Raw genomic sequence first — 15,881 nt, 5'->3', positions numbered from 1 at the left:
GCTAAACCCACAAAACTCCTAACCTCTGTTGGGGTAGTTGGTCTTTCCCAGTTGGATACCGCCTCTATTTTGGCGGGGTCAACAAAAACTCATTTGCTACTCACCAAATGACCTAAAAACTGAACTTCTCTTAACCAAACTCGCACTTCGAGAACTTGGCATACAATTTCTTGTTACTCAAGATTTATAAGACTATCCTTAAATGTTCTGCATGTTCTTGCTCTATCTTTGAGTAGATTAGAATATCATCTATAAAACTATCACACATATATCTAGGTACTTTTTGAATACCCTGTTCATCAAATCCATAAAGGCTGCGGGTGCATTGGTTAGCCCAAATGACATGACTAAGAACTCATAGTGTCCATACCTAGTGCGAAAAGCAGTCTTCGGTATATCTTCCGATTTGATTTTCAACTGGTGATACCCTGTCTTCAAATCTATTTTGGAAAAATGTACATCTCCCTTGAGTTGATCGAATAGATCATCAATCCTAGGGAGAGGGTACATATTCTTAATAGTCAGCTTATTCAACTCTCGATATTCTATGCATAACCTCATACTGTCGTCCTTTTTCTTTACGAACAGTACTGGCGCTCCCCATGGCGACACACTGGGTCTTATCATCCCATTATCTAATAACTCTTGCAGTTGAGAAGCTAGTTCCTTCATCTCAACCGGGGCTAGCCTATATGGGAACTTGGATACTGGTGCCGTTCCTGGTGCTAATTCTATAGCAAATTCTATTTCCCTGTCAGGTGGCAACCCCGGTAAGTTCTCTGGAACACATCCTCGAATTCGTTCACTACGGGTATGTCCTGTATATTAGGGACTCCCTTCTTGGTATCTATCACATAAGCCAAATAGGCCTCGTTACCTTTCCTTAATAATCTTTTTGCCTGTAGCATGGTCAGAAATTTTTGGTTCTGTCGTTGACCTTTAAACACTATTTCTTTTCCATTTTGCACTCTTATCTTTACCCTCTTCCATTCACAATCTATTTGCGCTCCATTATTGGATAACCAATCCATTCCTAAGATTACATCAAATTCTCCTAACGCAAATGGGATTAGGCCAACCTCGAAGACCTTCCCTTCTAATTTCAACTTGCACTTAGCGTGTACTTGATTCACATGAATTGTTTCTTTGTTTGCTATTTCCACTTGTAATAGCTCACGTAAGGGTATGTCGTTAAGTAATAACTTATTAAAAAAATCTTGAGATATAAATGACTTGGTTGCTCCAGAATCAAATAGGACATTTGCATGTTCGGAATTTAACGAAAGGGTATATGCTATCATGTCAGTGCTTCGGACAGTATCCTGAACGGTCATGTTGAAGGTCCTAGCAGCTGGGGGTCGGTTGGATGCAGCTCTGCTCATTCCTGAGACTGGGGGCTTCAACGTCGGGCACTCCTTCCTCATATGCCCTACTTTTCCACATTGGAAACATGTCTTGCTGTATTGGGGACAGTTGTTGGCCAGGTGTCCGGGTTGGCTGCACCTGTAACATTTCAGAGGGGTTCTTGCCTGAGTGCACACCCCAAGGTGTCTTTTTCCACATTTCTGACATTCTGGTATTGGGGCACGTGGTTGGCTATGAAATGTTGCCCTAGATTGTCCGCCGCCCTGGCCAACACTCTCACTAGGGGCCTTTCTGAATCCGGGGCCTCGCGCAGGTTGGGACATCACTCCCCCGACGAACCTACTTGGAAGGCTCCTATTCCCGGTTCCTACTCCTCCTCCTCCACCTTGGTTTTCTATCTTTCTCTTCTTATTTTCCTTTTCCTTCACAGTCTGCTCACTTTCAGCTTCAACAATTGAGGCTTTCTGCACTAAGGTGGCATAATCTGTCAGCTCTAGTACCGCCACTCGGTTTTGGATCCACTGTTTCAGACCAAGCTGAAACCTTCGCGCTTTCTTCTCTTCGGTCCATTAGCCTTGGTTTATCATCCTATCTCTAGCTCACTATTTGACACCCATCTACAATATCTTAGAAAAAGCCTTATAGGGGGAATTTGACAGTGAAGATGAGGAAGACAATGAACAACTACAATATCTAAATGCTTTTCCTTGGAAGCGAAAGCTAGACATGCCATTCGAATCTCTTGGTAATACTGATCTCAAGAATGCTGAGGGAAAGCTCAAACTATCTATTGAGGAAGCACCTACTTTGGAGATTAAACCATTGCCTGAACACTTGAGGTATGCTTTCTTAGGTGATGCATCTACTTTGCCTGTTATTATTGCATCTGACCTTTCAGGTAGCGATGAGGACAAGCTCTTGAGGATCTTAAGAGAATTCAAATCGGCCATCGGATGGACTATAGCAGATATAAAAGGGATCAGCCCTTCGTACTGCATGCATAAAATTCTGCTAGAGGAAGGTAACAAGCCAAATGTTGAGCAACAGCGAAGACTGAATCCTATCATGAAAGAAGTGGTGAAGAAGGAAATTCTAAAGTGGCTGGATGCAGGAATTATATATCCTATTTCTGACAGTTCTTGGGTGAGCCCTGTGCAATGTGTACCTAAGAAAGAAGGTATTACTGTGGTAGCAAATGAGAAGAACGAGCTCATCCCCACTCGAACAGTCACAGGATGGAGGGTATGCATGGACTACAGAAAGTTGAATAAAGCCACGAGGAAGGATCACTTCCCTCTTTCATTTATTGATCACATGCTTGACAGGTTGGCTGGTCATGAGTATTATTGTCTTCTGGATGGCTATTCTGCAAATAAAATATTTTCTAAAACGTGTTATCTTGCAAAACATGTTTCACAAATATCATTATTTCAATAAAATCATGCAAATCTCATATATTTACAAGTATAATATGTATGTTCTGCAACATGACCATTTATGTTCTGCAAAACTAAGTATGTTTTGTAAAATAATATATTTTGCAACGTTCTACTCGTAAAATCTATGCAATCTGCAAGATTTTTAATAAAATTGTGATATTTGTAGAATATCATTCGAAAAATAATACATTTTACAACAATTTAAGCTATATTTTACTTGCAGAACATATATGGACTCCAAGGACTCCAAAGAAATAGGGGACTTCATAAAATATAACCTATATATATATAATTTCTCAATTAAAATAAAAACAACTTACTTTAAATAGATTTACAACACTTGTATAATATGAAAAATTAATGCAAAAAAATTATTTTTCAATTTTAGTGTACAACCCCAAAGTTCAATCTTTCTTTTACTTCTTCACATTTCTTCCAAGAAATCATTTTCGGGGTCAAAAACTATATCTTCATTAAATTTTTTTCGTGCAATTTTTCTATCAATACAAGTATTGTACTTTTAGTGCAATATTGTGCAAAAAAATTTTTATTTTATAAAAATATATTATACTTTTTAATGCTCTCAAAAATTTTGTTGAATAATAATTTTACAAGAATTTGTCCTACCACTTGAAGTGACATAGTGTACTATTTTTGTAACTTTTCTTTTAAGTGGGCTAGTTTTGCAACGACTATATTGAACTAATCCAAAAATCGAACAGAGCAGTAGTAAAACACTAGTCGTCCATTTAGAGGAGCTTGTTTTGCACTCTAACCCAAAAAATCATTGGGTCGAATCAATAGGCGGCAAAAAAGCAAGAAGGCGGTAAAATGAAAATTTTCAAATCTTTTATATTTCTCACCGCTTCTACAATCTACACTTGCATACATTTCACCTATCTCAAACCAATTCATTTCATTTTCTCTCTAAATCTATACACACAATAATCACATTCACATACACAACAACCAAACATGGATTCATCTTCACACTTGGACAAAATGGGCCGTGAACTCAAATGCCCTATCTGGTATCTCTAAATCTAATATCTTTGTTTATTTTTAATATTAATTAATCAATTTCTGGATTTTTGATTTAATTTTTTGTTTTTGCAGCTTAAGTCTACTCGATTCCGCTGTTTCGCTCACTTGTAATCACCTCTTTTGCAAGTATGTTTGTTTCTTTTTTTAAAATTATCAGGTCTTTATTTTTTTGATTTTACGAGATCCGTATGTTTGTTTGGTTTGTAGTGTATGTATTCGAAAATCGATGAAAGCGGCTTCGGATTGTCCAGTTTGTAAGGTTCCGTATCGACGAAGAGGTATGTTAGGGGTTGTTATTATGTTGTATTGTTTTAAGGTGTTTGATGTTTTGCTTGATTCTTGTTATTTGTGTTTTGATTGAAATTGTTGCGGTGTGATGAGTGTGAATTGTTTACGAATACTGAATTGAAAGTATTGGGGATTAAACGTCGAGAATTTTACTAGTTTAAGTTTTTATCTAAATTAATTGTTTTAAGGATGTTTAATATTAAGGTCGGGGGATTTGTATAGTTTTTGGTTAGTTCTGTAGTAAACACGTGTCGATTCAAGGACTAAGTTTGGCTGGTTGTCGATGTGAGAATTAGTGTTTTATATGTGATTTATGTGCCGAACTGCATATGTGTTAGATGCAATGTGGCATGTTGCTTTTAGTATAATTATCTCACAGTTTCGAGTTACGTGTTTAAAATGCAGAGGTTCGTCCTGCTCCACACATGGATAACTTGGTAAATATTTACAAGAGTATGGAAATTGCTTCTGGTGCCAACATCTTTGTCAGCCAATCCGTACCTTCGAAAAAGTTGTATGGTAATCAATTTATTGAAAGGAAAGTTTGCCTTTTACTTTAATGTGTGGTTGGTGTGTGGTTGGCGCTCAAGGAATTCCTGATGTTCCATATTGTATCTTTTAGATTATTGTGCTACTAACCAACCTTATCTCATACTAAGCTAGGAAGGTTATATTGCCTGTTGTATTTTTATCGTTGCTACAGTTTAAAAGTCTATTTAAGTTAAAAATGATCAATAGCTAATGTTATTCTATAAATGTTGAAGCAACAAGTCAATCTCGTGATCCTTTTGCCCACTAGAATGAAGTTTAAATGCACTGCAAAGGTTATGCACTCCTGTTATAAATTGTATTACATGTGTTGCTGTCGAAATGTCCTGCATCATGTTTACAGTAGATAAATAACTAGATATCTGTTTTGGATCAGAATTCTTGTTATTATCAAGTACCAAAATTAACTTTTCATTTCATGTGTTTGTGTAATATATACACATTTAATTTTTAACATTTTTTTCACTGAAAAGGTGAAGATAACCAACCTGAAGCTGATGACGAGGTAGATGAAAAAATCCAAACAGGCAGCAAGCGAAAGGATCCAGTGAATCAGAGAAAGCTCAAAGGAAACTGGTCAAAAGGGTACTCAAGTAAAAGTTCTAGTTCAGATACTACAAGACCTTCTAATCCGACAAAAAAAAGGATTCAAGTGCCTCAACATCCTCTTCCAGAGACTCCAACGCAGCCGAAGAGGCTGGACATTAGTTTAGGGAAACAAACTACAATTGAACCTCAGAGAGGTGCAGTTGTAAGAAAGGACGTGTCTCATTTAGGCAAGAAAGATAATCCGGATCTCTGTCCATTTTTTTGGCTGCAAAATGAAGAGGATGCAGACAAATGTACGTTAAATACAGTTGATGACACTGTCATGGATACACCTCCAGATATTCCAAATTTTAGTGACCTTAAGGACGCTGATGATGAGGTGCAGTGTAATATGGCTCCTAAAGTAAGTTTGAATTTTGTTTACCTATTAATAAATGAGGTTATGAGGTTATAGTGGTAGATCATGTCACCATCCATTGGTATTCTTCTAATCTAAGCAAAACAAGTGTATATACATGTACTTGTTTAAATACGAGCAGCTTTAGTTTTAGAATAACTGTATGCACAGTTAGATTAATGGGGAACATGCAATGCCACCTACAGTTTTGCCCATCGTAAGTTGGACCCCGGAATAATTAAGATCACCTTTTTTTTCGTTCTTGTTGCTTGTACTTAGCTGAAGCAGTATTAACAACAATAAATCACGTGTCCCTTGTATGATGAAGGAATAATATTCAATTTGATGCATATACACACATCCACAAATATGTACGAGACACAAAATGGATGGCAAGGAGAGAATAATTTTTCATCTATTTTAATATTCTCTTATAGGATGATTTATCTTAATTTGAGATGTGAATTTGATTTGTTTTACAGAATGGCCCGTCAGTTACCTCTCATAAAGCTGATCTTTTTGATAGTGAGATGTTTGAGTGGACACAAAGAGCTTGTTCCCCTGAGCTGTGTTCAAGTCCCATGAAAATGCAGGTAGTACTTTTACCCACAATAGGTTAATCTATAAATATCTATAGAAAGTCTCTGTTTTACCAGATGCTCTATTTATACTTTGTTTTAGATGCTTATACTTTCTCCACCTGGTTCTGAGCATAGCAACTAAATGTAGGTTGAAGAAACTGACCAGCACAATGAAATGGAGGAAAAAACTACAGATGAAGACATAGTTATAAATGTGGACTATGAACCTAATAAAGCAGGAATCATTAATTCCCGAAGGTGTGCAGATCAGATAATAGAAGACAGGGTTGCTTTGGATTTTTCTGATGTGGACTATGCTGGCACTAGTGCAAAAGCCACAAGACATAAAAAGAGAAGCAAGAAAGCACGCAAATGCAATCAAATGAAGCGAGCAAAGCTGATGGAGGGAAATAATGTGCTTAGAGATGAAGCTGAAGATAGTAGTCAAACGGAAAAGGTTTATAATACATGCAACCATGCTACTTTGTCGCATGCGAAGGAAAAGTCCATCATAAAAGACAAAAAGGCTCGTCCTTCTCCAAAGGGGGTAAAATCTTCAAACAAGAATAGTAGCCACATGCTTGTTGTTGACTTGTTTCCTTCAGTAGTTAATAATGACGGCAGTGAGAGCATACGAGATAAACAAAGGAGGGAAATGCAAACTTGTATAGATTCTAACGAGGTAGCTGAGCACAGTCGTCAAAATCAAAATGTGGATAAGGTAAGTGATCTGGTCAACAGATCAAATTCGTGCAAACCCAAAAGAAGAAGAGAGAAAGTTTATCAGGATCGTGGTGTCACAAAGACAATATCCGAGAATGTCTGTACTTCGATGGATGGGGTAGAGCCTATGCAACTGGCTGATGAGAGCATGTCTGCTGTTGATGTGTTTGTTCCGCTAAATGAAAAAGAAGGCATTAGTGGAAACCATAAATTGAAGAGCTCTGGCAAACATAAAACCAGAAATTCTCAACATAAAAGAAATTGCAATACAATGTCAAAACTTTCAGAATTGACTACTGATTCAGATGCCATAGTTCATCAAAAAGTCACTGCTTTGGGTCCAGGTGGTGGAAAAAGATCTTCTAGGAACATGATAGACTCTAAAAGCTGTGAACAACTGAAATATTCTAAGGTTAACTTTAATCCAGCTGATGATCCTAAGCTTATAGCATCTAGTGATTGTCAAAATATTCATGAAAAGAAAACTCAATCGTCTGGGAAGCTTTCTGATGATTTGCCAAAAACGAATAAAAACCTTTTGAGCATGAGTGGAACCTTACGCAAATGTGAGAAAAGGCCTAATAAAATTCAGTGTTCGTTTTGTCATTCTGTGGAAGACTCAGAGGTTTATTGTTTTGCCTAAATTGTACTCTTACATATTTTCTCTATGCTTTGTTCACTAGTGTTGAATTAATAATAAAAATATTATTACCAACTATGCAGGCATCAGGAGTCATGGTACACTACCTTAATGGCAAACCTTTGAAAGTTGGTTGTAGTGAAGCAGGAAATGTCATACATGTGCACCGGAACTGTGCAGAATGGTAAAGTGTAAATACATATGCAAAGAAATAATTACTTCTCTTATCAGTATCTCATGGTCTCAAAAGCGCTTGTTAATTGCCTTTCATGTAGACAGGTTAAATGTGTACATTGGATTCTCATTCTTTCTGCTGTTGCCTCCAATACATACAAATCACTTAGTGATAAACTTTAACTTTCTAATGTTTTACTGAATCTACTGTAATTTATAAGCTGAACTCGATTGCAGGGCCCCTAATGTCTATTTTGATGATGATGTTGCAATGAACCTAGTAGCTGAATTGGCAAGAAGTAAACGAATTAAATGTGGTTGTTGTGGACTAAAAGGGGCAGCCCTTGGCTGCTATGAAAAGAGTTGTCGCAGAAGCTTTCATGTTCCTTGTGCAAAGTCAACTCCACAATGTCGATGGGATAATGTATGCCATTGCTAGATTGAATTTGGTGAGAAATGTTTCCAAAAGTACATGGCAAGTAAACTTGTTATTTTTTGTTGCAGGAAAACTTTGTCATGCTATGCCCTCTCCACGCCTCTTCAAAACTTCCAAATGAAATTGCTAAATTTCTATCGGAATATAAAAAGGAATCTCTTTCAAGAAGGTAAATGTTCATAGAAAGTATTCACAAATTGGTTCTCTTATTTAACTAATTCCCTTGTGGTTTTGAAAATAGTTTGAACTATGCTTACCACTAGCTTTGTCTTCTTCTTTCATATTCATTTGCAGACAACTACCCATTAGCCAAACAAAATTAGCAGTAAATCAGGATGATACCACAAGTTTCCGGTGGAACTCTCAGGGTTTATCAGCAAAATTAGTTCTCTGTTGTTCAGCTCTTACCATTGCGGAGAAGGTACTGAAGTTGTGATTACATTTTTTCCTGCATTGGAATTCCAAGAGATTCTTTGTTGCTCAAAAGCTTGATAAAATTGTAGGAAATTGTTTCTGAATTTAAGATGCTATCTGGAGTTAACGTCTTAAAGAATTGGGATTCTAGTGTTACCCATATCATTGCATCAACGGATGAGAATGGAGCATGCAGAAGAACACTCAAGTTTTTGATGGGCATTTTGGAGGGGAAGTGGATACTAAGTATTGAATGTAAGTGCAATTTCTTCATCTATAATGGAATTGAGTTACTTGAATGCAAGTAACGACATTGAAACCATGATGCAATAAGTTTTAGTTACTCTTGTTTATTCCTTACATTACTGTTGTAATGTTCATTGCAGGGGTCAAAGCTTGCCTAAAGGCAAAGGAAAATGTTGATGAACAGCAATACGAGATCGATGTTGACATTCATGGAGTTAGGGGTGGGCCTAGACAAGGAAGATTAAAACTTCTGAACAAGGTGACATTACACCCTAATCTGACAGTAGATACTATGCTTAAGTAGAATATACATCTCTTTTTTATTTTTATTTTGCTAAATACATCTTTAAGATAACTAATTATAGAAGCATATGCATTATTTTCCTAATTGGATGGTGGATATAAAACTGTTCAGCATGTTAATTTTACGTACTGCATTAAGTCCCTCTGATAATTAGAAGTACACAAACAGTAGAAAAGAGAGTTATGCATGTTTAATTAGCTTGTTTTTCAAAGATAAAAGCACAGCAGACAGTGTTAACGAGTGTTTTTTTACTTTCAGCAAGCAAAGCTATTTGATGGGTACAATTTCTATTTTATTGGGGACTTTCAACCTTCATATAGAGGGTATCTACATGATCTTTTAATTGCTGCTGGTGGAATAGTTCTGCACAGAAAGCCAATTTCAGGAAGCAATGAAGCTGTATTATTGACATACATAATTTATAGCCTGGAGCTACCTGATAAGTGTAACCCAGGTAATAGAATCTTGATTATCAACAGTAGGCGAACTGATGCAGAGAAGCTAGCAAGCTCCTGTCAGGCTGTTGTGGCAACAAATTCATGGATTTTAAACTCTATTGCTGCGTGCAAGTTACAAAATCTTGCTGAATAAATATAATGTAAGCCTTATTGTTATTAAAATTATAGTATCTGATGTTTGATAGATCATAGGGTGTGTGATGTTGGGTGAATAACGGTAGTATCTATTTTGATAAGTAACTTGTAAATTAAGTTGTCATGAAATATTTAATAAATGTATGGACTAGAGCCTTCTGCTTCCCCTCCCCAACTTTTTCTTAATATGCAATTCTTTGAGGATTGGGAGCTATACCTCCTGGTAAACTTTGAGGATACAAGTTTATTTGCAGTGACATTGCCATGCTTTCTGTCTCTTCAGTCATCACTGACTGACAAGCTCGTGTTATGGATTTCCAGTGACATTACCATGCTTTCTGTTTCTTCAGTCTTCAGCAATTGACAAGCCCCCGTGTTATGTATTTTTCTAGTAGCAGCACTCTGATGTCTTGTTATAATCAGTAGTTACTTTACCTTATTCGGCAGAACAATTAACAGAAGAGAACAAAAGGGAAAATTGCTATTATACAATAGTTTAGAGCCTGTACATTAGTCTAAAAAATTGCACAAAAAGTAGCACTGCAACATCTGCTATATTATACCATATTGACCTTACAAGTTACAACTGATTCCCCTTCTATTCATATTTCTCCATTGCTTTGGCTAATATATATTCCCTCTGGTCTCTTTCAATTGTTTATATTTTTGAGGAAGTGTCCGGCACGCATTTTAAGGTGCATAAAATGTATGTAACTTATTTTTACAATTTTTTTTTTTTGAATAAAAGTTGAATGTTTTAATTTTTATTCAGAAAAACAAAATTATAAAAAAAAATTACATAACTTTTATATGTACTTTAAAATGCGTGTCGGACACTCTCTAAAAAATATAAACAATTGAAAGGGACGGAGGTAGTATATACTAAAGATATCTAGACTTTCGTCAAAAAAAGAAGATATCTAGACAGGAAATATGTGATCCTATGTTACTCTTTCTTCTGACCATGTTTTGACACCATCACTTGTAAAGACCGGAACACATTCTCCAATTCCGTAGTACACTCTTTTAATTCTACAATTGTATCACTCTCTTTATCATTTTGTTTTCTCAATTCACGAACACGCTGAAGGCCTGCTCCAGCCTTTTCTGATATTTCCTCAATTGTTTCATGCAACTGTAGAGTTTCCTCTTCTGAATCTCGTAGTTTCCTCTTCATGTATCGATATCCATCAAGTGACCTCAGTAGTTGTTGGGATAGGACCTTGTTATGCTCTTGGAGGTCTACATTTCCTTGCAATTTTATTATCTCTTCGCTAACTTTGTCACTATGTCCTGTGGCAAACTCTTTCACTTTCTCCAGTAGAGAATTGTTTTGTGCTTTTAGGTCATTTATATGTTCATCCAGATCCCTCAATTCGGAGTTTTTTCTTGCTAATTCTCTTACCATTATTTCTTTTTCTTTTCCTAAGTTTGAACACATCATTTCTAAGCTCTTTTGCGCTGCCAAGCTTGCGTTCAACTGTTTACTCAAAGCTTCTATCTCGTCAGAAGTCTTTCTATCTTTGGAGACACTACGATTAAGTTTAAGATTGCTGGCACATCTTTTTAACTCAGCTTCTGATCTCTTATTTCCAAATGATTGACATTTTTGAATTCGGGTTCTGACGTTGTCCAAAACGGTCATCATTCCAGCAACTCGTAGCATCCTCCGGCTATCTTTTTGCCCGTTGTTGCAGGCATGTTTATGATCTTGGATCAGCTTCAACAATAACTTAACATTTGCTGCAACACCTAAACATATAATATTGTGAAAATCACAAAATGTAATAAAACAGAGGGTACTTAATTACATAATAAAAACAAACTAAAGTGAAATACATCGTAGCCAATAAACTGTATAAATCAAGGATGATCCTAAGATGCTTGAGCTCTTTTATCCTCTAAACTAAATTAAATACACAATAGTTTGCTAGTAAAAAATATTAAGCATTACGAAATGTGAAGTGAGGGGGGGGGGGTTAGGTACCTTCAAGAGCTGAATCATCATATTGAACCGACGAAGGTAAATCAGGAGAAGAATTAGCTCTTATCGGGTTCATAATTTAACAGAGGATAACTTGTATAATTCTTCCGAAAAAATGGAAGCTATGAAACAATGATTTAGGATTCAACAGCCCTCTGATATAGTGAAGATATTATTAAGGTAGAAATAACCAAGAAGCAAACAAGACCATGGTATAAGAATATATTTCAGCAGAAAAATAAGAAAGGAAGAGAGTTTAATTTAGAAGGAAAAAAGAATACAAAGATATTGTAATGAGATTCTAGAGATCCAAAGAAGAGAGGTTGCTTCTGCATTCCTTCCCTTTGTTTCTCTATCTCTGCAGGTCCTCATTTTTCAGAACAAATTCTATAATTATTTGGTTGGTGTTAGCTCATTACATGATTTGGTTGGTTCACGGTAGTTAAGTTTCCCGCAATTATTGGTTAATTGTTTGACCTTTTCCATTAATGGATGTTGCTTTGGTTGACTTGACAACAATTTTCTTTTGCTGGCTTTCTCTCTCAAGTACTACCGAAAGTATACAATGTTGCTCACATGCATGTGAAAATATACATGTAATCTTCTTCAATCGCGATCAATCTTGAAAATTTAATATTTTTTTTTGTCAAGGAGTTGTATGATTCTATTCTCCAAATGCAGAATTTTATTTTTCTAACCTGGTAGATACTAGTAGATAAGAGATACTCGTAATTATAAAGGTTAGGCTACGTAGGGGGGAACAAAAAATTATTAAACAATTGATTTACATCGAGATGAAATGTGTTAGGCTCGATCGATGCCCAAAGAACACCTCTTTAAACCTAAGAAGTTTAGCCCCAATGGAGAGCTTAGGCCCACCATACACACTATATATAGACTCTAGCCACTACTTGATTGGAGGTTGTCATTTACCCTATGATTAAAGCTCACTTGAAGAAGAATATCTACTTTCTCACTCTTTTCAAACTAGATCGACCAACACTTGATAGTTATGGCTGATGCTACGATACACAATAAAACGGGACAAGAGCTTCAAAGAAAGCGACTGAAACTATAGTCCTGATAACCAAAGTGTTCGAAACGTGATGAAGAAAGCAGAGCTCAAAGAGAAAGCAAGCATTCAGCCTCATGTTTTGTTCCTAGAGGAAGAAAACGCCAGTTCAGGCGAATGACCGACTCAGTTGGATCCATTAACCCAGAGAACGCGACCTAAAGGTCGTGACAAAACTCTGGTAGAAGCCTTGACAGGACATAATGTTAGAAAATTAGGATTTTAGAGCTTAATTTAATTATGTTCTTGATGTTAATCCTAAAATCTAATGATTGGAAATTGTTCAATGATATTTGAACTTAAATTTTCATGTATGGTTTTAAGAATTTTCTTAATGAAATCCATATGAAATGAGAGTTGAAAGTAGCTTGGAAAAGATTGGAAAATTTGAGAATGTTTGTCCCACATTGAAATAAATAAAGTGGGTTGTGTGCTTTATATGGTATTACCCACATGAGTAGTATACAACTACTAAGGTGTGTGATGGTCCATTGTGTTGTTGTGTGCTTCACGCGCGCACACACACACGCGCCCGCCACGCACCGGACCGGGTCGGGTCGAAGGGCGATTTGGGCGAATGTCTCGGCGTCTCGCGTACGCGAGGCGACCTGGGCGAGGATTTTATTTATTTGAGAATTATTTTAATTCGAATTTATTTATCGGTGATTGGATTATTGGGCTGGGTTCTGAAATAGGCTAAGTAGTCTAAATATATTGAACCTGCAAATAATCTGATCTGTAACAAGTTCTGATATTAAAATCAGAACTTAAGAACTGATGAATAAAATCAGAACTTGCTGATGAGTCGAATCAGAACTTAAGTACTGATGAGTTAAATCAGAACTTAACTTAAGTTCTGATAATAATGTGGGTGTTAATGTGAAAAGCTGTTACAAATAATTTAAATTCAAAAGCTGATCAGTTTTGATTTTTTCATTAATGAATTCAAAATCTGATCAGTTTTTATTTTTTATTAATGAAGCAGTTTAATTCAGACATTAAGTGTGTTGACAGTTTCATTTTTCCTCTCCTATAAATAGAGGCTAAACTGAATGAATAAGAATATACAACACACTACATTCTCATCTCTTCTCTTCAACCTCTCTGCATTTCTCTCCCACAAGAACTGAAGTGCTGATATTTTCCGGCGACTGAGGTGCTGGTCGAAGTGGAGGTTTTGTTGCTGCTGTTAACATAAACTCCGAGCTGTTTTATCCTGGTGGAGATATTGCGCACATCCCAAACGCAGCAGGTAGGGGGCAATAATCTCTTCAAGAGCAGCCAGGACTTCAAGCAAGGCCTGGTGACTCAGCTGTAATCATTTTCTTGGCGTTTTGTATCTGTAAACCTTTATTTCAGTCACTGTTGAAAGCTATGGTTTCGGGTACATCTTTCTTTCTCTCTACGTTATTTCAGTTACTGATTTTGTTTACCTGCATGTTTTGTTTTGTTAACTGTGGTCTTGGCCTAAACTTGTTAAATTCTTTATACACTTGCCTCTATGTTGCTATACTTGTTAGTGAGATTCTCAACATTCTTGAAGAGATTATTAGTTATTTAGAATTTAGCATAATGGTTAACGAAAGTGAGGTTATCGTTGGTGGTGGTAGCAGTTCGGGTGTAACTGCTGGGGCCATTGATTGGACCACCTATAGTTTCCCACAGGCTGTTGAACTAACCGGTTTACCGGAGAAATTCAACGGTGGCATTGGCTTTTCTCGCTGGCAGAAAAGGATGAAGCTGTGGTTGACTATAAAGGGTCTGTGGCCGGTTGTGGAATATGAGAAACCAGTAGTGGATCAAGAGAAGGCTGACACAGTTAAGGCTTTTGCGAAGTGGGCTGAGAAGGATGGAGTGGCTAGAGCGGCCATTCTTGCGGCACTAACAAACACTTTGTTTGATGTCTATTCTTCTGATGCCTACTCTGCAAAACTCTTATGGGAGAAGCTGGACCAGACACATAATACTGACTCACAAGGTCTAGAAAAGTATTCTGTGGCAAGGTTCCTCGAGTTCAAGCTGGTGGACAATAAGTCCATGACTGAGCAGGTGCATGAGTTCGAGATGATAGTGCATGCTTTGAAGGAGTCTGGAATGAATCTCCCGGAGAAGTTCAAGGTGATGAGTGTGATTGAAAAACTCCCGAAGTCTTGGGAAGAGTTCTCTCTCTCCCTGAAAAGACAGAAAGGAGAGATCACCTGGACCAACCTTATGCTGGACATCTCGGTACAAGAACAACACAAGTCCAAACAGGGACATGTGATGCCAACTGAACACGGTACCTCGAAGGTAAACATAGCAACTGTAGGACAAAAGAGGAAGGCTTTTGCTAAGAAAGCTAATAGTAATAAACCTAAGAGTGACAAGGACAAGGCCAAGAAACCCAAGGCAAACAAACCATGCTGGTCTTGTGGGCAGGTTGGGCACTGGAGTAAGGACTGCCCTACGAAGAAAGCGAAGAAAACCGAGGTAGCGCAAGCAAATGTTGTGCTTGGAACCGCAAGTGGGCCTGTAGTGAACATGGTCGTTGGTGAGGCTACGGCTTCTGAAACCGACGTTGACCGGTATGTATCCTACAACCCTGTGATATTTTCTACCTATCTGTCAAATGAATGGTTGATAGATACTGGAGCTAATGTACATATTTGTGCTGATATTAGTTTATTTGTATCTTATCAACAGAGTCATAGCCTGACTGTGAAGATGGGGAATGCTAGTGTTGCTCAAGTACATGGAGTTGGAAACGTGGATCTGAAGTTCCCTTCAGGACGTATTCTATCTCTGACGAGAGTGCATCATGTTCCCAACATGCGTAGAAATATAATAAGTGGAAGCTGTTTAGTTTCTAGTGGTTTTGAAATTTCGTTCAAGTGTAATAAAGTAGTTCTTATTCACACTGGTACATTCTTTGGCAAGGGTTACTTGTCAAATGGTTTATTTGTTATTAATGCGGATCCCGTTTTGGGAAGTTTGAATAATAATGTTATTCCTACTGTTAATTGTATTGAATCCTCAAATATATGGCATGCTAGACTAGGTCATTTAAACTTTGGTGCTCTTAAGAACATGATGAACTTAGAGTT

General features: G+C 37.1%; 2 protein-coding genes across 2 annotated transcripts; one reads left to right on the top strand and one right to left on the bottom strand.

The window, feature by feature from the left end:
- The first annotated feature begins 3,635 nt into the window (after positions 1–3,635).
- On the top strand, positions 3,636–9,907 carry LOC141678401 (protein BREAST CANCER SUSCEPTIBILITY 1 homolog). Its single transcript, XM_074484711.1, has 14 exons — positions 3,636–3,835; positions 3,921–3,974; positions 4,056–4,126; positions 4,542–4,655; positions 5,159–5,637; positions 6,114–6,224; positions 6,361–7,560; positions 7,659–7,759; positions 7,987–8,173; positions 8,254–8,354; positions 8,480–8,606; positions 8,689–8,854; positions 8,986–9,104; positions 9,408–9,907. The coding sequence occupies exons 1-14, from the start codon at positions 3,780–3,782 to the stop codon at positions 9,738–9,740; spliced, it is 3,219 nt and encodes a 1,072-aa protein (XP_074340812.1). The 5' UTR covers positions 3,636–3,779; the 3' UTR covers positions 9,741–9,907.
- Positions 9,908–10,599: 692 nt separating this feature from the next.
- Positions 10,600–12,095, bottom strand: LOC141678403 (uncharacterized). The gene is made up of 2 exons (XM_074484712.1): positions 11,730–12,095; positions 10,600–11,494 (listed from the first exon to the last, which is right to left on the bottom strand). The coding sequence occupies exons 1-2, from the start codon at positions 11,800–11,802 to the stop codon at positions 10,689–10,691; spliced, it is 879 nt and encodes a 292-aa protein (XP_074340813.1). The 5' UTR covers positions 11,803–12,095; the 3' UTR covers positions 10,600–10,688.
- Between the last annotated feature and the right edge of the window lie 3,786 nt (positions 12,096–15,881).

This window comes from Apium graveolens, chromosome 8 (assembly GCF_009905375.1).
Source record: "Apium graveolens cultivar Ventura chromosome 8, ASM990537v1, whole genome shotgun sequence".
Taxonomy (NCBI): Eukaryota; Viridiplantae; Streptophyta; class Magnoliopsida; order Apiales; family Apiaceae; genus Apium; species Apium graveolens.
This window is presented reverse-complemented; position numbering and strand designations above follow the sequence as displayed.